At 42.1% G+C, this 22,500-nt stretch overlaps 1 protein-coding gene across 1 annotated transcript in view; it reads right to left on the bottom strand.

Annotated features, from left to right (window-relative positions):
• adgrg6 (adhesion G protein-coupled receptor G6) overlaps nt 1-22,500 on the bottom strand; it is a 96,127-nt gene that overhangs the window by 25,654 nt on the left and 47,973 nt on the right. Inside the window, 6 exon segments of the mRNA XM_042503540.1 lie at nt 1-26; nt 937-972; nt 2,310-2,362; nt 3,566-3,654; nt 14,588-14,695; nt 15,730-15,798. The exon segment at nt 1-26 is cut by the window's left edge and continues 123 nt beyond it. Coding sequence (XP_042359474.1) covers nt 1-26; nt 937-972; nt 2,310-2,362; nt 3,566-3,654; nt 14,588-14,695; nt 15,730-15,798 — 381 coding nt within the window.

The raw sequence follows: 22,500 nt of genomic DNA, 5'->3' as shown, positions 1-22,500 counted from the left end.
AAACCAGCAGCGCCTGACACGAAAAACTGGAGAAAAGAGACAAAAGTGAGACGAGCTGCTGAGGCTGCAGAATCAGACACACGAGAGGATTACTAAAAACCAGTACACAGAGATACCACAGAGTGAAAATACGTAATACGTAAAAATAAGTAATATTCCTGCATTAAAAATATTACTGAAGTAAAAGTAAACAAGTACAATCAGGCAAAGTGCTTAAAGTATTGAAAGTAAAAGTACCCAATGCAGAAAAATCTAACGAGCAAAAAATCCTAATAACCTCAAAACTATCTTAAAGAAAAGAGGAAAAAACACACCAAAATCAAAATTATTAAAAAAGAGAAATGAATCACACAAAAACCTAAACATTATTAAAAATTAACTAATTAATTTAAAAAAACACTACTATTGATGAAATAGAAAAAGTCCACCCAACATTTCTAAATCATTAAAACGAATTATAGAAAAAACATCAAACTCTCATAATTCTAAAAAATAAAATTAAAAAAACACCCAAAAAAAATAAAATTAAATTATAGGGAACAGAAACCAACTAATAAATAATTACAATTAATTTCTGTCAATCCACTGATTGGTTAATTGGTTTCCCATTGCAGCTTTACTTAATCTATAACAAAACATCATATTTTAAAAAAACTTTTCTTACAACCTTTTATGCAAAAATCTTTACTTGTAACGTAACTAAACCGTTCAGTTAAATGCAGTAAAGTACAAATTACAATATTCCTGAAATGTGGTGGAGTAAAAGTATAAAAGTGAAAAAGTAAAAAGAAAATACTCAAGTACCCCAACACTGAAGCTTACACACAGTACTTGAGTAAATGTACTTAGTTACATTCCAGCCCTGCAAACCACCATCACAGACTCCACATCGGACAAACTCAACACAACTGAAAGGGTTAACCGAAGATGCTTCACCTGGAGGAGCCGCCGCTCCGCACAGCCGGCTGCACCCTGAAGACGGAGAGAAAGGAGGATTTAACCCGAAAATCTGAAAGAAGCTAAAGAAGAACAGACGTAAACTGTCCCAGAGGACACGAGGACCCTCACACCTGCCAGCTCACAGACAGACAGACAGACAGACAAACAAACAAACAATCAGACAGACACACAAACAAACAGCAAACAAACAAACAATCAGACAGACACACAAACAATAAGACAAACAAACAAACGAACAATCAGACAAACAAACAGACAAACAAACAAACAATCAGACAGACACACAAACAATCAGACAAACAAACAATCAGACAGACACAAACAATAAGACAAACAAACAATCAGACAAACAAACAAATGAACAATCAGACAAACAAACAAACGAACAATCAGACAAACAAACAAACAATCAGACAGACACACAAACAAACAGACAATCAGACAAACAATCAGACAAACAATCAAACAAACAAACAAAAAACAATCAGACAAACAAAAATCAGACAAACAATCAATCAAACAAACAAACAATCAGACAAACAAACAATCAGACAGACAAACAAACAAACAATCAGACAAACAAACAATCAGACAGACACACAAACAAACAGACAATCAGACAAACAAACAAACAAACAGACAAACAAACAATCAGACAAACAAACAAACAGGCAAACAAACAATCTGACAGACACACAAACAAACAGACAATCAGACAAACAAACCATCAGACAAACAATCAAACAAACAAACAGACAAACAAACAATCAGACAGACACACAAACAAACAGACAATCAGACAAACAATCAGACAAACAAACAAACAATCAGACAAACAAACAAACAATCAGACAGAACAAACCGATAACGTGTGATGAGCTGGTGATGATCATCAGAAACTAATATAAATGTATTGAAATTCACGTTAAAAAGCATTATCGACAATCCAGTCCCCAGACTAAATGATCCGCTTTGTGCTTTTCTGCAAACCATGGGCACCCTTGCATGTTGTTATGTGACGGATACGTTTGTTATGTATCATTATCATTCAAATCAGCTGTGGTTAACGTGTGGTCACGTTTTAGAGGAAAAAAAAAACTCCACTCCGTTATTCAACTGAACTAAATTTAAAAAGCCAAAAATCACAGATCATAAAGACCTGGATGGATTACGGGACGGAGCTGCGGAGCTCAGGCTCAGCGTATCTGTCAGGACAGCACTGATCGGAGCGCCTGGCTGTGACTGCAGGCTGAAATGATCTGCAGAGAGGGATCACATCGCTGAACGCTGCCAAAAACTCCGCTTCTGTCCTGCGCCTGTTTGTTTTAGGTGGAGCTTTGCAGACTTACCTGATGGAGTCCACGTAGACTGCATGGGTCCAGTTCTGAAATGTTTGATTAAGCTGAAACAGGGAAAACAAATCTGATCAATAAACCATGAAAATCAGATTTGTTTTGTTTTTGTTGTTATTGGATGGAAACAATCAGCTCACAAAGAACAGAAAGAACTGTACGTGATGGTGGAGAGACTGAATTTTCCAGGTGTGTCCTTCACTAAACTGCTCTTCAGGTTGAAACATTTTGCAAAGGTAATAAACTTATCCAACAACTTTCCAGGAGTTTGTGATGTTCCTGTGCTGATTTTTTTCTGCCCAGCTGAGAATTTTACTGTTTTTCATCATAAAATACAACTTCATCAACATTTTACATGGGGGGCCAGTCACAGCAGCTCCATACATGTTTCAAGGATTTTAGGATATTTCTAAGATTTTAGGAATTTTTCTAGGAATTTGGGGATGTTTCTCAGATTTAGGACATTTCTGAGATTTCAAGACATTTCCAGGATCTTAGTATGTTTCTTGTATTATATAACATTTTAAAGATTTTAGGACATTTCTCCGATTCTACGATGTTTCTCAGATGTTTGGACATTTCTAGGATTAAGACATTTCTTGGATTTTTAGGACATTTTTAGAATTTTAGGATGTTTCTAGAATTTTAGGACATTTCTAGTACTTTAGGACAGTCATGTCTCAGCTGTGTCCTCTGTCGGGGGTGTGGGGGATCCTCCTCTGGCTCTTTTTTTGATCAACAAGCTCTATTTTGATGCCGTTTTATGTCCCTGACACCTTATGGAGACTAAAAGGACAGAAACGTTTCCAGAGTCAATGACTTTATTTTTACTGTCAATTAGAAAATGGTTGGGGGCCACCTGGGCCCTGTCAGGGGCCAGACTTTGTCCTTGGGTCGTATGTTGAGTATTAGTGGTCTGTAGTGAGGTCACATCTTTGCTTTGCATTTATATTTTTAATGTATTTGTTTAAAACAGGTGAGAGTAATATTCATGAGGCTCAGAGTAAAATGTTCCTCATGTGTGAAGTTTTTCTTGGTTTTTGAGGCTTTCGGTACACTTGTGTCTGTGTGCAGGTGAGCTTCTTAGATTTTAGAAGCTCAATAAATAGTTTTATCACCTTCCTCTCCTTCGAGACAGTAAAAAGTGAGCACTGATGTCAGAGCTCAGTGGTCCCTGCGCTCTGCTGCAGGCTCAGCGGCAGAGATGATCAGAATAAAGTCTTTTTGGCTCCGTAAAGCTGGACTCATCTTACCCAGAGAGCCACGGCTCGCTCCACATCAGCCTCAATCACATCGGCGCCCTCGTCCTCCACCACGAACGACAGGCGGTAGAACAAAATCTCTGCAGAGGAAGACCACAGGAGAGACAGAGACAGAGAGTGAGACAGACAGAGACAGAGACCAATAGAGACAGAGGGAGAGACAGAGACAGAGTGGTGCGTTAGTCTCAAAGGAGCGGCGGCTGCGTCCCACATAATGACGTTTTGTGATGTGACACGTAGCAGGAGATGAGTGGAGCCGCTGGAGTGAGTCCAGTTAAGTGAAAGTCATTTTGTGGTGTGAAGCGACGAGGACCGACGTGCTGCCTGGCAGGGACATTACCAGCTCGAGAAATCTGTCGGCTGCAACATTTCACAAATTCACTCTGACTTTTCTCTCTTTTTGACTGTTTAGAGGATTTAAAGCTTTCTACATGTCCGTGTGCTCGCAGTCTGACAACCACACGACTTTAAATAAGTGTTTAGTAAGAAAAACACTGATTTTCAAATATTCATTAATTTTCAGAGTTTTAACCCTTTAAATGCCAGGTTTTTGTCATGATGCCACTATGTTTTTATTTTAAAAAACACAAAAAATGAATTATATTTTTTACTGCTGACAGTCTGGGATATGTCAGTGATCAGCAGCTACATTGATTGTGACAGGTCACCTAGTGGAAATAGCATGTATTTCCTCCATATGCCAAATGTGGTCAAAATGACCTCATCAGGTGGAAAATAGTCAAAATGACAAATTCAGAGTCAAAAGCTCAGAATGACACCCAGAAATAATACAAGTCCTGTTTTTCTGCTCTGATGGTTTGTGGGGCGCCCAGCAGCTCAGTTGGTAGAGCGGCTCAGTTGGTAGAGCCACAATCAGAGGCGAAGTCATCGACTCTCTCTCCCCCCTTTCACACTTAAACTGTCCTGTCAGAATAAAGGCACAAAATAAAAAAACAAAACAAAACAAAAATGTCAGTTTGAATGGGTTTCAATGGAGCATTTTTGACCTTAACAGTCTGAATGTAACTATTTAGTTTCCACAGTGTTTCAGTGTGAAACTGTTGAAGAGCTAAAAACGCTTATTTTCCCCTGAATTTGTTTTGATTTCACATCAGCGATCATGACAAAGAGGGAGGGCAGCTTCCTAAAAATGGTCAATATGGAAAATTTGTTTTTCCGCTTCCTGTAAATAAAGTTGTTTTTGAACTTTGTGTCAAACTAAGTGTGATTTCTCCAGCAGCAGACACACAGCTTATCGAGTCATTATTTCTCTTATTTAATATATCGAGCAGAAGCTTTTCTTTTTGGGGAGTCAGGTTTTCCATGACGGGGCATTTTTCAGGGCTCTCAGCTCTCCTGCTGCGCTCCACATTAACCACTAGGTGTCGCTGTGGTATCTCTAGCTGTTAGTAAATGCTACTGAGGGGTCAGAGGAGACCTCTCCATCAGCTGTGGTGGGAAAGCCTGCACGGTGCAGACCTTTGTTTTTGAGAGGACGAGCAGCAGAGCAGACGTTTCCACCAAGAAGCTGGATGGACTGAGACACTCAGAACAAGAGGGGGGACACGAAGATGATACGTTTGCAGACAAAAAATACAATAAGGAGAGAGAAATGTGCAGCTAAAATGGAAAGAGAAGTCAACACAGAGGCACTGAGGACAGAAAAGATTATTTAAACTACAAGCCCCAGACTAGATCCTATGGCCTGATTGGACAACTAGACTCAATCTTAATGTTTTACACAGCTCCCAAAATCATGACGGGCCAATCACCAGCCTCCAGCAGCGGAGGGACCCCGCCCGCTCACCTGATTGAGAGATATTCACATCCAGTACTACCAAAAAACAAACCCAATCACCTTCAGAGGGAATTTCATCATGTATTCAGTCTTAAAATCTGTGCTTTTTCTACCAAAATGCTCCTTTAGGTCCCCAGAATCTCAACCAGCTCTGATGGCATTGTTTTAACCCTTTGATACATGAGCAACTTAAGAAATGGCCCAAAACTTAGCAAAAAAATACTAAAAAATGTACCAAAAATTGCCTGAATATAATTATTATGCATAAAATAAACAAATTATTATTATAAAATAAAGAATTACCTTAGAATTTACAAAAATGCTGCAAATGGAATAAGGTATTTATTTTCATAGATTTTACCAGAATTTTTTCTGTCGCATAATTTAAATGAGAAATTATTCTAAACATAATTTTCTGGACATTCTTCACCTTTTTTTTCTAATAATCCTCCCCTCTTATTTAAACTAATTTTTAGGTAATTTTCTTGCCACCTTTTACTAATTTCGTTCATGGCCTTTTTCCTCCATGTTTTCAAAAGACACCAGACCAGTTTGTTCAGGTTTCAGTTGGTCAGTAGCTTGTGAAAGGTGCCTGTTTGTAGCATAAGGATCCAGATTTCACAGGGTTAAATCAGAAAACTAAACTATACTTGGCCAAACTATATGGCCAAAAGTATGTGGACATATGTGATTCTAAAACCATGTTCAACAGCCTCCACTCTTCTGGTTTCAAGCTTTTCATAAGATTTTGGACCCTGGCTGCAGGGATTTGTTCCAACTCAGCAACACAATTGCCACAAAAATGTTCACATTTCTGCAAACCAAGGAAAAGTTTGCACAATGTTTTGTAGCAGACACTTTGAACCTTTCTCAGCAACGCTGTGGTGAGGACGTGGTTAAGTTTAGGCACAAAAGATACTTGGTTTGGTTAGGAGGAGATCATATTTTGGCTTCAGCCACTGGAAAAGCATGGACAGGTCAGTGAAATACTCCCAGGTTTGATGGCTCAAACTCTGCTGCCATAAACGCTGCAATGTGCTGCTAAAAACATCTAGATTCAATAACTCAAACAACGCCAGCATACGCTGCAACGTGCCCCTAAAACACCCAAATTTGATGGCTCAAATGCTGCTGGCAAACATTTCACTGTGCCCCTAACAACACTCAGTTATGGCTTTTAACCGGAGTGTTTATGGTAGCACATTGCAGCATTTTAGCCACCAGATCTGTTTGTTCGCTCAATCGCTGGTGAAAAACCTTGGGATGTAATGCAGAAAACTCAGGTTTCTGTGCCATAAATGTTGCAATGAGCCGGGACTGTAAGGGTTGCAATGTACTGCTAAAAACACCCAGGTTTGGTGGCTCAAACGCTGCTGCCACAAACATTGAGATATGCTGTGAAAAACACCAGGCTGAGAGCTAGAAATGCCGTTGGGAAGTGCTACGACATGCCGCTAATAAACACTCAGGTTCTATGGCATCGACACCTGTGGAAATGCAACAGAGAGTCACCAAAAAGGAAGTGGTGTTTTTGTTTTAGAGGTCTCAGACGGTCAGTGGTCTGCACCTTGGCAGGCATCTCACCTTTGCCGGTGTCCATATACTTTTGGCCATATATTTTATGTTGCAATCTGCAATCACGTCACTCAATTCAATATAATTTCTAAAACTGTCACTTAAGTTAATCCTTTGAAATCTGGACTGACATCAGTTATTCTGTGCTGTGTTCAGACACCTTTCACAAGATATTTAACCCGTTGATGCCTGAGCAATTTTTATTTTGAACATGAGAGAAAAAGGCAATGACTAACTCAGCTAAATGCCCCACAAATCGCAAAAAAATGAATTAAAGTTGACAAGAAAATGACCTATAAATTTGTTTTACATAACAGGGGAGGATGATCAGAAAATTACACATAAACAGGAAACATGTTAAAAAACTATACTTACTAATTATAATAATAATAAAAAATAATACTGTTATATTTAAAATTGAATTTTTGCTTTCTTAATTAATCGACTCATTTACTTTTGCTTATTTTCAGGTAATTATCTTCAATCTTTAAAAAAAAAAATCTTGCTAATTTTGGGGTCATGTCTCGTTAAGTTGTTTGCTGCTTTTTCCTAATGTTTTAAGGGAAATCAAATCAGTTCACTCAGGCTTTAAGAGGTGAATCGTTCAGCTGTTTTAAACAGACTTTAAGACTTAATACATGTTGCTACAGTGTATTTTTTTTTACAGTGCATGCTACTGTTATTACAGATGATTGTTTTTGATTCTCTACAACTACAGTTTTTGTTTCGACATACTGTTCCCCGATGACAGTCCACACAGACATGTAAAATGAAAGCGTTGTTTACATTGGCATGGCACCGTGGGCTCGGCTGCCGAATCCACGGCTGTGGATCCAGGTGTCGGGCGCACCGTGAACGTTTGGAGGCGACCGCCGCCAACTGACACGCTGACGAGTTTGAGCGGAGCAGCTGGAGACGAGTTCTTTGTGGTTAAAAATCGGTGAGCGTATACAGGCGGCGTGCGGGGAAGGTGGACATCTTTGACGTCACTGTGCTCTGGATTCACGGCCTCATTCGTGAATCCTCCTGAGCTCTGAGTCCCGCTGTGATTCGACACACTTGAGTTCAAATCGAGCTTCTGTTGGCTGCCTGTCATGTCCCCTCCAGCTGCTTCAATAGTTCCATTTTCTCTTAGACTTGTGGCATTTTTAGCCTTTGTGCCGTTTGTGATTTCATTCAGCGCTGACGGAGAGTCTTTGAGTTTTATAATGGCGGTCACATTCGTAACAGCGACGTATTTTAAGCTCGCTGTGTGTGCAGTGTGACTCCCAGGAGGAGGGGGCTCCTCAAAGCCAGAGATGAGACCTTGACCTGGGGCATCGGTGGGTGGCGGGGAGATATTGAGGCCAGAAGTGAGCGGGGGGTCCTGAATGAGCAGGGCAGCAGTAGGTGGTGTTATCGCTGCAGCAGTGAGGCCGGGAGAGGAAGTTTGCACTTCAGGAGGAAATGATGGAGCGTTTGAAACAGCAGGTGGACTCTGATGAGGCTGACGGCCTGTTGGAGAATTTAACATTACATGCAGAGCTGCACCGTCACCAACGCTCTCTGTTGAGTCAGCAGCTCCAGCAGCAGAGGCTTCTGCAACAAGTAGTTTTGGAAGAACATCTGCGGGGTCAAATAAAGCAGACAGAGGTGACAGTTTTACAGCTGCAGTGTCATTATTGGGTGACGACAGCGGATCACTGACAAACCTGGAAGTATCTGGTGTTTGTGAGGCGTTTGTGAGCTGCTGAAAAGCCTCGACATGTTCGTCAGCAGAAACATTTGGTTCTGAGGGGCTGGATCTCAGTTCATCATTGGGGAGTGTGGGAGCGAGAGGAGGTGATTGGCTGGCTGTGATGAAGTGCTGGATCGACTCAGGGTGTGTGGTGGTTCTTTGGAGGGACTGTAAATGGTTGTTCGGGGGGGATTGAGTTGCTGTGGGCCGGTGGAATCCAGCAGTCGGCCAAGTGGGCAACGAGGAGCCAGTTTCTGCCTCCTCCATGCTGGCAGACGCTGCTGGCATTGCCTCCGAGCCGGAGAGGAGAGGAGGGAGAGGGGGGGTGGCGAGAGACGAGAGAGGAAGGGAGGAGACAGTAATGTAGGAACGAGGAGAGGAGAGAGGAGGCGTGAAGGTTTGCGTAAGAGACAGAGCAGGTGAAATGGAGGCTGAAAGGAGAGGGGGAGTATGTGCAGAGGGACTTAGGTGCTGCTGCAGCCCCCTGACAGTCACGTCTGCATTTTCTGTGTTTAGACTCTCACTGGCATCTAGAAAAAAGGTGCTCACATGTGCCCGAGTACCCAGATGTGTGAGCATCTGTGAACCGTGTGTCGGGACCAGACGGCCCGAGTTTTTAGTATTGGAATCCGGCCCCGCAGCGAGCTGGAGGGACGCGATGCCAAGCTGTGCAGTCGGACTGCTGTTGACTTCAAGTGTCCGTGTCGGTGCCGTGACAGATGGATGCAACAATGACGAAGCGGGGTGATTAAACACACCATCACGGTCGGCATGAGCCTGTGAGTGCCTGCTGTGAGCACTAGTGGCAGGATCTCTGATTACCTGGTTGTTGGTATGTGAATGGGAGGTTGTTTGCTGCAGCCTCCTGGGATTTAGATTAAAAGTCAGGTTGGAAGTGTGTCTGTCTGCTGATGAAGACATCTGAGCCACAAGAAGAGGACTAAGGGTGGCTGAGGAGGGAGACAATACAGTTTCCTCTGCCGCCATGCGCTCTGTCACCTGAACAGCTGGCATCACTGCGGCAGCAGAAAGAGCCTCTGAAGAGACAGTGAGTGACAGGCTGTTGAGGTGATGGGAAAAGGGACTTTGAGTTGAAAGAAAAGGATGTGAGGACAGAGAAGAAGAGTGCAAATGTTGCGTTCTATCGGTGTTTTCCCGGAGCAGAGCCAGCGTGCGTTCAGAGGGCTGAACGACGGCAGCTGGCAGCGATGGAAAGACATCGTCAGACTGACTCCCTGGATGTGACTCGTCTGACGGATTGTATGTGTCGCTCAAATCTCTCTGATCAGATTGAACCAAGAAGTGAGTGACAGACGGACTGGCTGCATGAGAGGAAGGCCACAAAACCACTGATGAACCCAAATCAGGGTCAAACAACTCCGCAGCTGTCTGCATTTGAGGGGTTAAATCTGCTGTGAGTCCCTCAGATCTAGAAGCCAAATTCTCCCCAGATAATCCTGTGGGAGTCAGCTCTATTTGAACAAAGGAGAGAAAAGTCCAACCTGAGTTTTCAGAAGGATCTGATTGGGTATGGAGCAGCTGATCACCCTCGGTGTAAGCTGATCCACTTCTGAAAGGGTCTGATTCGTTGTCAGAGGACTCTTCGGCAGACAGTGAGTGGTATTCAGGAAGCAGCGCACTGTCAACAACCTGAGCTGCTTTGGAAAAGAGAGGAAGTGAAGACGAGGCAGTTGTGTCGACCTCTGTCACCACAAGGTCCCTCTGAAGGTTCTGAGAAAGAAATGACAAAACTGGGGGCCGAAAGTTCCTGCTGACTCCATCGGACTCAGAAACGTGAACAGAATTAGCAACATCATGTGTTTTGGAGACGATTTGCTCGGCCTTCTGGGAAGAGGAGGAGGAGGAGAGGAAGAGGGAGGGAGGACGAACAGAGGATGGAAGAGGACTGGACCAGAGGGGAGGAGAGGACGATGGGAGTGTGTCTGAGGAGTCCAGGGGAGGTGAAGTCAGAATCTGTGAAGTCACAGACGATGCAGCAGAAGTGACGGTTTGAGAGGAGATGAAGACCGAAGACGTTGACAAAAAGAGAAGAGAAAGAGACGGGATGATAGAGGGAGGGAGGGCAGATGAGGACATGTCATATCTGAAGGCAAAAATGTTCAAAGACGTTTGGGGAAAACCAGAAGGGGGGAGGAAGAAAGCTGAAGGTGTTTGGAGGAAATGGCACCCTGACGAATGTGTCGATGTGTCTGTACTTGTAAATAAACCGTTTGCAAGTCGACTTCTGTCCACTGCAAGTTCAAAATCACCTCCAGTAACTTCATAGACACTGTCCAGGCGGTTTGAAGACAGAGAGGAAGAGGACATGTCTTCTGTTGGCTGCATCAAAGAGGGAAAGGTGTGCTCAGGTGGTTCCACGGCCAGAGATGGTGTTTGTATGAAGAGAGGGGGGGGCAGCGAGGGAACAAGGTCTGATGGTCTTTGGAAAGTCAGTATTTGCTGCTGCTGAGTGACTCGTGTGACGGAGATTTCCTCTGGTTTTCGCTCACTCGTATTCGTGTTGTTTGGATCCCTGTGGAGGGTTTGAGCTCCGATCAGATTCTGAGAAACAGACCCGCTGATGAATGTTTTTGCAGTCAGTCCATCCTGTGAGCTGGTCGGAGAAAGCTCGCCGCCTGCTGCACTTTCTAGGCTTTCTGAATCAAAATCACCTCCACCCACAGAAAGAGTTAGTGGGAGTGCGACGGGGAGAAAAGCCCCATGATGGTCTGATCTGTTGAGAGATTGACTGTTTGTGGAGTCGGGGCTGGTGGAGGCCGGAGGGACAGTTGCAGGTTGATCCAAAGTGTAGGCAACATCAAACTCGTACAAACTGAAAGCACTGCTGTCTTCGGTGAGCTCCGTCAGGTCATACACAAACGGCTCAGACTTAGACGAGTACTCCTCTCCTGGTGGTCCCAGTGGTCCCAGTGGTTCTGTCCAGTTACTGTTGGGGACTGTCTGATTATCCTGACTCCATGTGCTCAGCAGCGACCACTGTGGTGCCACAGGTTTGTTCTTTCTGTTGCTTAGCACAGGTGACGACGATAACACCGATGATGACGAGGCCACCACCACAGAAGAAGAATCCTTTGTATCTGATGTCTCATCTCTGTGTTGCCATGGAGATAACCTCTGAGACGAGATGGAAGCCCCTGATTCAGGAGGGAGTTCTGAGTTCTGAGTAGTTGTCGGGGTCTCCTCCTGCAGCCGGCTCTGTGTTGATCTGGGTTGAGCTGACGCAGCTGTATCCGTCACATATCCAAACGAGCATGTTGTCTGTTTCAGCTCGCGTGTGCTCCCAGCTATGTGTTTAAATCCATGGGTGCGTGTTGTGTATATGATTTAAGTTCAGAGATTTAAGTTCAGATTTTGTGACGTAAACCCCCGGCCGTGGTGGTGCTCTGGTGGAAGCTGGACGTCTTCCTCTGATTGGCCTCTTCCTCCCCTGCCAGGTCAGAGGGGTGGAAATGTACCCCAGGGAGGTCCTGGAGCTGCGATGGCCTCGGGGTCTGGAGAGGGAGGCCAGAGGTCGAGGCCGAGGCGGTTGAGGGGGAGCCGGGGGACCTGGAGCTAAGAGTCTGGGTTCAGGTGCTTCATCTGAGGGGCGAGGGGCGAGGGTTGGAGGACTGGACTGACTGGGTACAAGGGGACTACGATGAAAATCTCCTCCCGGCCTGGCTCGTCCGATAAAAGTGGCAAGGGAAGGCGAGGGTGGGGGTGCACGAGAGGATCCAGCAGCCGTTAATCCAAAAACATGCTGGCGTCTCCTGCTGTGAGCAGCTGGACTGGCCGCCGCTCGTTCAGGCTGCTGAGGATGAGCTGCATCAGCAGCAGAGGCCTCTGACGGAGATCTCACAGTCGACGTCTTCGCTGTCAACAGGGCACGATACATCAAACCAGACGGCATTATGGTGAAAAAGCAGTTATAATATAGTAACACTAATAAAAGCAGATAATAAATAAAGGTAACAAAAAATATTTTCAAGTAAAAAGTAAGAAAACCCCACCATGACACATTTGACACCTTCACATCAGAGGACGAGAAACGTTGTGTGTGGCAGTTAAACACAACTTACAGCCTACAGGCCAGACAAGCCCTAATATCCTAAACATGTCCTTAAATCCTAGAAATGTCCTAAAATCCTCAAAATGACCTAAAATCCTAGACACCTCCTTAAATTTCTGAAATGCCCTACAATCTTACAAATGCACTAAAAACCAAGATATGTCCTGAAATCCTGGAATTGTCCTTAAATCTGAGAAATATCCTAAAATCTGAGTAATGTCCTAAAATCCTAGAAACATCCCAAAATCACAGAAATTACCTAAAATCCTAGCAATGTCCTAAAATCCTAGAAACATGTATGGTGCTGCTGCATCTGGCCCCTGGCCTCCTGTCAGTTTGCAAAAGTGTCCCTAAAGAAAAGCCAGCTGAGTTCTGATGATTTTCTTTTTGAATCAGAGAACAGAGGCACTTAAAGTAACAGAAGACAAAACCAAAATGGCACGAAAAGATCAACACATAAATCAATGATTAAATATCATGTAGCTATACAAACCACATGGAAGAAAACAGAACCAGAGGAGAGTTTGAGTGACAAGATCAGATCTGATTATTTTATGAAATCATTTGTTAGTTTAACAACAGAAGCAGCAGCTAATGCAGCCGGTGCTGATCATACTGAAATAAAGAGCCCGAAAATCAGAGCGATGTCACATCAGAACATTAGTAAGAAGAAATTAAATATGACACATTCAGCAAAAACCAATTCCAAAAAAGTTGGAATGATGCATAAAATGAACAAAAAAACGGAATGATTTGAAAATCCTTTTTGACATACAGTTTGGGAAGTAAGTATTTAGCATTTTATTCTCTTTTAACATTCTTGCACCGCAGCTTTTCACATTAAATTTAGATCTGATATTATTAACTAAATTATAATCTACCTCGCTTAAATAACACAAAGTGACTTTTTAGTGCAGTTTAAATATATTTTGAGTTATATTCCTGTTGAGGTCCAGTTTGTATTCCTCAGGGCACACTGCAATAATGTAGTTATTAGTTTTTACATTTTTGCTCACTTTACCTTACTGATTTAATGACTTATTTGTTGACCAAGTGTTTTTTATTATAATGTTGATAATATTTACAGAGACCTGGAATGGCAAAATAAATAAATACATGTGAAACAAAGTGGAATGACACAGGAAAAAAGTACAAAAACACATTTAATATTTGTAGAAGCCTCTGTTTGCGGTACAGAAACACAGTGTTCACTCTTTCACACAGACAGGCTTCAAATTTAGAACATTTTTGGATGCCTGATTGTGAATCTGGACAAAGAAATCTCACTTTCAAAACTCCCAAACACGTACCGAGTGTCGTTTAAAGAAAAGGTGATGTGACAGTCAAGAGCTATGCAAGGTTACTGCAGTATACATGGCAGTCTTTATTTTATTTTAATTCAATATATGTTTTTGTTTCGTCTTATTTTTTGTCTTATTAATTTAAACTATCTTTGAGAGTGTGAAAGGCACTGTTGTTAAACTTTGCAATGCAAAAATCAATTAAAAATCAACTTTAAAAAGGTGCCGTCACACAGAGGTAAAAATGCTCCTTTTCCAATTTTCTTGGAAGGTGTTGAAGCCATCAAATGCAAAATAATTGTACATTTCCAAAACAACAACAACAACAAAACAACAACCTAAAAATCAGTTTGACTTTTAAATAATTTTTTTCTTTGAGCAAATGTTTAAAGAAGGAGTTCAACAAAATTTGAACTCCTTGGTGGGAAAAGTACAAATTCCAAAAAGAACAATGCTGAATAAGTGAAAGGTTAAAATGAGAACACAAGGTGCTGGAAAAAAAGTAATAAGCAGACCCTGGTTGCCGATCTCGGCGTGCAGGTGTGAATCTTACCCTGAGAGGAGGCAGCAGTGACGGCTATGTTAGTGGCTGGTTGGTTAGTAGTAACTATCTGCAGAGGAGGAGTCGCTGTTCCTGTAACTGTTTGAGGAGGTGAAACAGCTGGAGAGAGGAGGAGCAGGGAGGAGGTCAAGAGACAGAAAGGGCACTTCAGTTTCACAACTGTGAAACTTAGTGAAATGGAAATTATCGGCAGAAGGCAAAAACAATCTCAAGGTGTTCATTTCATAAAATCACACTGAATATATTTACATGCGCAAAATATTCCTTTTTGGCCCTTATTCTGGAAAAAGACCATTCTTGTTGAGGAAACACAACTGGCTTCGCTTGGGGGCCACTTTTGCTAAATGACATAAGGCCAGGGGCCAGTTGCAGCAGCCCCCTGTTTCTAGGTTTTTGGACATTTCTAGGATTTTAAGACATATCTAGTATTTTAGGACATTGGTGTCTTGTCTGTGTCCTCTGTCGGGGTGTGGGGGATCCTCCTCTGGCTCTTTTTTTGATCAACAAGCTCTATTTTGATGCTGTTTTATGCTCTCTGACACCTTATGGAGACTAAAAGGACAAAAACAATTCACAGTATGAATCACTTTATTTTTACTGTCAATCAGACAAATGCAAAACTCATTTCTGTGTTTTCAGACTCATTCCTGCAGCACTCTTTGGTATTTAATGCATGTGATTTTCATTATGCACAAAAGTTGTTTCAAACACTAAAAACTACAGTGAAATTCTTTAAGATGAAGTAATTAGTACTTGTTAAGTGTTTTATTTGTAAAAACATGACTGGGTGTGATGTTCATACCATCATAGGTCCTTTAAAACATTTAGGAAATTAACAGAATTTAACTGAATTTGCTTTAGTTTTATATTACCTGAGTTTTATGACTCTGAGTAACTGCTGTTTGGCTCCGTAAAGACTGTTTTTTTTTTTTTCTGCGGCTGAGGACATGGCACACCTGCAGCCCTCTGCAATTACACATATGTAAGTACAGCTTGTTTTGTAATCAGTGTGACGCTATATTTTAGTCACCTGGACCCTCCAAGATTAACCCCTTCATTTCCATTCAAACCTCATGCACTCATGGCAGTGTTTTAAAGGCTGTACATCTGAGCTCCTGTGCTGCTGCTCTTACCATGCGTCGGGGGATTAGTAGCTGTGTGGTTAGTGGCAGCAGTTGCCGTGCTGCTCATTGTCTGCTGGGCTACAGGGAAGGTAAACAATCACAGAACATCAGTCAGTCAACCAAAAAAAAACAGCTACAGTGTGGGGCCTATTACCTGCAAACAGCTGCATTGTGGGGACATTAGTCTATAAGTAAAGGCACATTTCAGGGACATCAACCAAATAAAATAGCTACATTGTGAGTACATCAATCAAAAACACAGTTACATTAAGAGGACTGATACCACTAAAAATAAGCTGCATTGCGGGGATTTTAGTCTATAAATAAAGCCACAACGCAGGTTCATCAACTGTTTAAAAAACACACAAACAAACAAAAAAAGCAAGTACACTGTGGGGCCGTCAACCTAAAACCACAACTACAATGTGGAATCATCAACTTTAAAAATACTCAGGGGACATCGACGAAATTATGGCTGCATTGAGGGGACTTCAAACTTAAAAACACAGCTTCACTGAGGGGACAACCACCCGTCGCAGCTGCGTTGTGGGGACAGTCGCCGGGAAGTAAAGCTACATTTTATGAACATTAGGAGTGGGACTCACCAGAGGCCCCCAGATATGATATTATCACGATACGTTAAGCATGATACAATATTATTGTGATTTTAAACATTTTGCCATATGCTGGGTATGATGATAATATATATAGTGCAATATATTGTCATTTATTACCTATTTTCAACAGCAAATTATGTCCGCAAAGCAAAACTTTGTCAACATTTTAAACTGATCCAATCTTTTTCTCTAAAATTGCAGAAAAATGCATCTAGCGGACAAAAAAGCAATTCATTGTAATATTCTAAATAACCTACCAAGAGATAAATTTGCATTTGAGATATTAATTATTTGAATAAGAAAAAAAGCATACTTTGTGTCAGTGTATCGATATGATATTGTAATGATAAATATCACAATACTACGTCATCGACAGGATCGCTTTGAAATTCTGGCATCATAATTCTATGTTCATATTTGTATTCCTCCATTAATGTCACAATTTTTTTTAAGGGGGATCCAAGCAAAAGTAAGCAAAAGCAAATGAAGCAAAACTAATGATATCATGATGTTCATTATTCATCTTATCAACAACAGAACTGGGAATGTTGACTGGGATGAGGATAAGGCTACAACAGGACGCGGTGAGCTACCTTACCATGTGCTGTGCTGCTGGTCGAAGCAGCGTTAGTGGCAGGAGGCGCAGGGGGAGCAGCGCCGGCGGTGGCGGTGATGGTAGCGGCAGGCAGAACTGATTAGCAAAATGAGTCGGCATGTCAGTAAGAAAACACACAGACACACTGCATTAATGGGACAAGCTTCCAACCTGTTTGCTTGCAGGGCAAATCTCAAAAGTCTTTCTTGATTTAAAGCCTTTTCGACATCTGGTGAACAAACTGGGTTTCCCGAGAGCATCCCGGACTCAATGTAGTTAAAGTTTGAAAAGCTGGTTTTGTCAACTATTTTGTATTTTCAACACAACTCTGTCACAAATTTAATGAATGGATTCACACCAACAAATTGAGTTTGCCAGAATGAAAAAAAAATCACTGAAATAAAAATGAGACTTTTCCTGGTCAAAGCTTATTATTATACTATAGTAATATTAACAATAATAAAATAGTAATTGAATATATATATATATATATATATATATATATATATATATACACACACACACATATGTTCATATATATACACACACACACATATGTTCATATATATACACACATGTATATGTACATATATATTTTTTTTTTTTTTCAAAAATAAGAATATTCCTTTGGGAATGTGCTTTATCTATTTCTCTTTTCTTTTTCTGATGCTCCAAAGCTACAAATATTTTTGTGACTCAGCGTGCGAAGGGTTCTACATGATGTGTGATGTGTGGTCGGAAATTTGAAAATTCAATGATGATTTCTGTTTCTACAGTTTCTGCTGTAACTTTGGCACTTTTCATTTTTGTGAGCATGATTTAACAGAAAAAAAACACATGAAGTGTTAAAAGCAAAAAAAGTTTTATTTTTGCAAATCACCAAAATTTTTTCAAAGAAACAAAAATTGCAAATTTCTTTAAAAATCAACAAAAATTATAAAAGACAAAACAAAACCACCACAAAGTTTTTTGAAGAAAAAAAAATTGCCGGATAAAATAAAAATGAATTGAAACAAATTTTAGAAGAAGAAAGCAGAATAAATACAAAACCGTTTAAAGTTGTAGGCCCCTCCTCTGAGCCAAAATACAAAAACGAGTTCCTCCCCAGTGCTGAAACAATTATCTCAAACCATAATATTTATAAGAACCCCTGGATCTAATCATCTGTTCATACTTAGACTTGACTAAATGTAGTAGTTAGATTCCTCCACTTTTCACAAAAATACAGACTTGATCAAAAAGAAAGATCCCCCCCGGACCCCCCTACAGAGGTCCAGGCTCGCCCCCCCCATGTCCTCAAATCCTAGACACAGCCCTGCTGAATCCAATAAAGTTTAGGGGGGAAACGTTCAATAATTGATTTTCCAGAGATGCTCACAGGAAACCTAAAGCAGCAAAGCATAGGAAGCCTTACCGGACGAGGAGGAGCTGGCTGTGCTGGCGGTGGTGGGACTGACGGGTGGGGTTAGAGCATGCTAGTGGTGGGGATGGTAGGTGTAGATGGAGTGATGGGAGGAGGAACTGGAGGTCACAGATTAAAGGATACAGCAGAGCGAGCACACATGGGAAAAAAAACCAACAAAAATTCCTTTAATGCTGAAATCAGGAACTACATAATTAACATGCATCAGCTGTTTCCATGGTCACGGATCAGACCGTACACCTGCTCAGAAATCATACTATATGACAGTGGTACTCAACCTATGGTCCTCAGGCCAAATCTGGTGGCCCCATAACCATTTTCTGACTGACAATAAAAAAAAGTTGTTGTCGTCCTTTTAGTACCCAGAAGGTGCCAGAGTTCATAAAAAAGCAACAACAAACAACAAACAACAACCCCCGACAGAGGGCCCAACTATAAGACCCTAATGTCCGAAAATCCTAGGAATGTTCTAAAGCCCTAGAAACATCATAAAATCTTAAAAACTGCCTAAAATCCGGTAAATGTTCTAATGCCCTAAAATCCAGAAATGTCCTAAAATCCAAAAAAGGGGCACTTAAGTCCTACTAATGTCCACAAATAATAGAAATATCCTAGAATCCTAGAAACATCGCAAAATCCTGTAAATGTTCTTGAAACCTGTAAATGTCCTAAAATCCTGGAAGCATGTATGGGGCTGTAGCGACTGGCCCCTGGGCCCCCCTGGGCCCCTGTCATTCTGCAAAGTGGCCCCCCCGCAGAGCTGACTGAGTCTCTGCCGTTTACCAAATGAAGGTTATTTCTACATATTTAAAGCTCAGCAGTTAACTGAACGTTTTGTTTGAACAAAAAATCATTATCACTCTGATCAAAGAACAGGAGATGATTTTCCTAAATTCCCGAGAATATTCATTTGTCATTTCAACTTCTCCCGTGAAAAAAAAGAGACAGAGAGGTTAATTAATTAACTGATGGAAAGGTTGGATGAAGCCGTTTTTAAATGCAGCAGTAGATAATATTTATCCGGTCTCAGCACCCTGAGTCGTTCATCTGGAACAATCCATCAGAGCAGAATTAGCCGAGTTTTCTTGCAGGTAGACAATGAACAGAGGGGACAATTTAATAAGACAGGCTTTTACTTTGCAGAGCTGCACGAAAAGTAAAATTGCTTTGAGAAACTTTTATGGGTCTCTGCAAAGGTCAAACAACCTTGACTTCAAGGGCTCCAGATTTTTATGAGCAAAGCCTCTTCAAATAACCGTTAAAGATAATTATTTTTGGTGATGAACCGCAGATAAGTTCCTCGATAAGAACTCTGCCTTTTGGATTTGAGTTGAGCCCCAAAATGGATCTTAAAGTCACAGGAGATGAGACAAATTCATCTTAAAGTTAAAGGAGATGAGACAAATTCATCTTAAAGTTAAAGGAGATGAGACAAACGGATCTTAAAGTTAAAGGAGATGAGGAGAAAGAGGAGGTGGCTATAAAAGCTTCATCTGACATAAATCCAGAGATTACTATTAAAAATACAGCACAGCAGCTCAACAGCAAGAACCAGCTTTTAAATGAGGGTATAACATGGAGGAGGGAGGCTGAGGAGGACATGAGGAGGTGGAGGAGGATGTGAAATCTGGAAGAAAGGAGGCGTAAGAAGCTACAGATGACGAGGAAGGCGAAGGGAGTCTGAGGGCTATCAGGAGGAGGAGGCAGCTTACCGTGTGTGATGGCGTTAGTAGAGTGGGTGGGTGTTAGTGGAGTCAGTGGATGAGGAGTCGGGGGAGGAAGCAGCTGGGGGGTGAGAGAGAGAGAGAGGCAGCAGACGGTGAGTTTTTGAGTTTTTGGGAAGTTGCCTGATGGTCGTCAGAACCTTTGATGGTGCAGAGTCCAAATAAAAGGTAGACATGCATCGCAGCAGGTCGTTTCCTGTTTTTAGACTGTTTCCTTCAAACACCAGAGCAGCTGCTGAAATTCATCATTTACATATTATTTCATCATTAATCTATTATTTTATTATGAATCTAATATTTGATCATAAATGCATTATTTTATTATTAATGTATTATTTCATCATTAATGTATTATTTTATCATTATTTATTATTATTTATTATTACCCGATCTGTGCTCTGAAATATTGAGAAAAGATCTGCAATTAAACCCCTCAGAGAGCGCTCTCCCAAGGCCTGCTGACCCGCCGGGCTGCCGTAGTCATTAATATTCTGGATCACAGTGACCTGAACTGGGACAGCTGAACTGGGACAGCGGTCAGAACTGGGACAGCGGTCAGAACTGGGACAGTGGTCTGAACTGGCCCAGTGGTCTGAGCTGGGACAGCGGTCAGAACTGGGACAGCGGTCAGAACTGGGACAGCGGTCTGAACTGGGACAGTGGTCAGAACTGGCCCCCAGTGGTCTGAGCTGGGACAGCGGTCAGAACTGGGACAGCGGTCAGAACTGGGACAGTGGTCAGAACTGGCCCAGTGGTCTGAGCTGGGACACAGCGACAGCGGTCAGAACTGGGACAGTGGTCTGAACTGGGAGTGTTCTGGGAGTGTTCCAGTTTGAATGGTTCTGGAGCAGTGAGGGGCTTCCTGCTGCAGCTGAACAGCCCCTGTGATGTTTGTCTTTATAAAGACTCTGGTTCTGTCCCGTGTGTCCCCTCAGGACTCAGAGGGTTGTTTAGGGAGAATATCATCAGCAGAGCGTCCCCCAGAGGACTCTTCCCCTCGCTCTTCTCCTGGTGAGAGTGAGCGTGTGAACGCTTATTAAAGTACAACATATTCACAGATTTATGTCCTGAAATCCTACAAACTGAGGACTGATCGCAGCAGCCCTTGATGCTCCGCACACTCTTGATTCAATAAGACAGTTTCAACCTTTTTTTGAGAAATTCAGAATGAGCACATTTTTGTTTAGGAGTCTGTGATTCTCTAAACTCTCTTTTTCTTTCCAGTCAAGTCCTCGTTCCTCCTGCAGTTTCTTCTTTTATTCTCTCAGCCTCTCTCCTGTGATCTCATCACCTTTACCTTTTCACCTTTTTCTTTTTGCCTCACTCTGTCTCTCCTCTTCTCTCCTCTTTTTTCCTCTTTTTTTCTCCTCCTACATCATCTTCTCTTCTCTTCAAACTGATCTCTGTTCCGGATGCTCTGGCAGTATTTGGGAAGTTTCGGAGGCTGGAATACGTTCTGGGCTTTGGGGAACACGGAGGTTCTTGAAGTCTGGTTAAGGTTAGAGAATTTCTCTTAACAAGAAGTCCAGAATCCATTGTGGTGATTAAGCAGTGAGAGGAAGTGGTGCGGCGAGGTGGAGGGTTTGGTTCCCACTGGGTTCACCTGGATTACACGAGATCATGGAGGGAAACCCGTGTTATCTGGTCCATGGTCCGTTATCTGGTCCCTGGTCCATTATCTGGTCCATGATTCATGACAGCAGTTGAGAGGATCCATCAGGTGCTTCAGGTCAGAACTTCAAACTCAAGCTGTGTGTTAAAACTTGTCCACAGATTCATCTCCGACGCGAGGTCTGACCATTAATGATATTCCCCCAGCGTATCTGAAATATCTGAAGGTCACAAACAGGCCAGGAAATCACACCTGTGGATCTCTGAACTCATGTTCAGCTGATCTGCTTCCTCCGCTCTTCAATAAATGAAGTGTAAACAGCTCTCAGCCTCAAACGCTCTCAGCATTAAACGTTAGCTCATCTTGTCCGTAGCTTCATGTTGTTCCCACTTTACCTCCTCAAAGCTCATCAACACAAACAAGTCCGAAGAACCACTTCCCAATTCGGAAACAACGACTTTCTGACATGACATGAATGCAGCACAAAACCCAGAAGAAGAAGAAGAAGAAGAAGAAGACTGACTGCGAGGACGTTCCTGTTAATGTTCCCACCTCTGAGGTTTAGTTCCCTCAGTGAAAACACAGACATGATGGGGAGATCGATACAAAGCCTTTAGAGCTACGATGAAAAGAGCCGTCACCTGTTTCAGATGGTAACATTTGAGGTAACGTGGTGGTGTTTGGATCAAACTGTGCAGTCATGCAGAATTCAGGGGATTGGCTGAATTTGCGTTCACTGTTGATATCGCATAAGATAATAAATAATGTAGTTTATCAGGATTATTTCTGGGACAATATATAAAAAATAA

The sequence above is a fragment of the Plectropomus leopardus genome, chromosome 16 (genome assembly GCF_008729295.1).
Source record: "Plectropomus leopardus isolate mb chromosome 16, YSFRI_Pleo_2.0, whole genome shotgun sequence".
Classification (NCBI taxonomy): Eukaryota; Metazoa; Chordata; class Actinopteri; order Perciformes; family Serranidae; genus Plectropomus; species Plectropomus leopardus.
The sequence above is the reverse complement of the archived record's forward strand: the minus strand, read 5'-3'. Positions and strand labels throughout refer to the sequence as shown.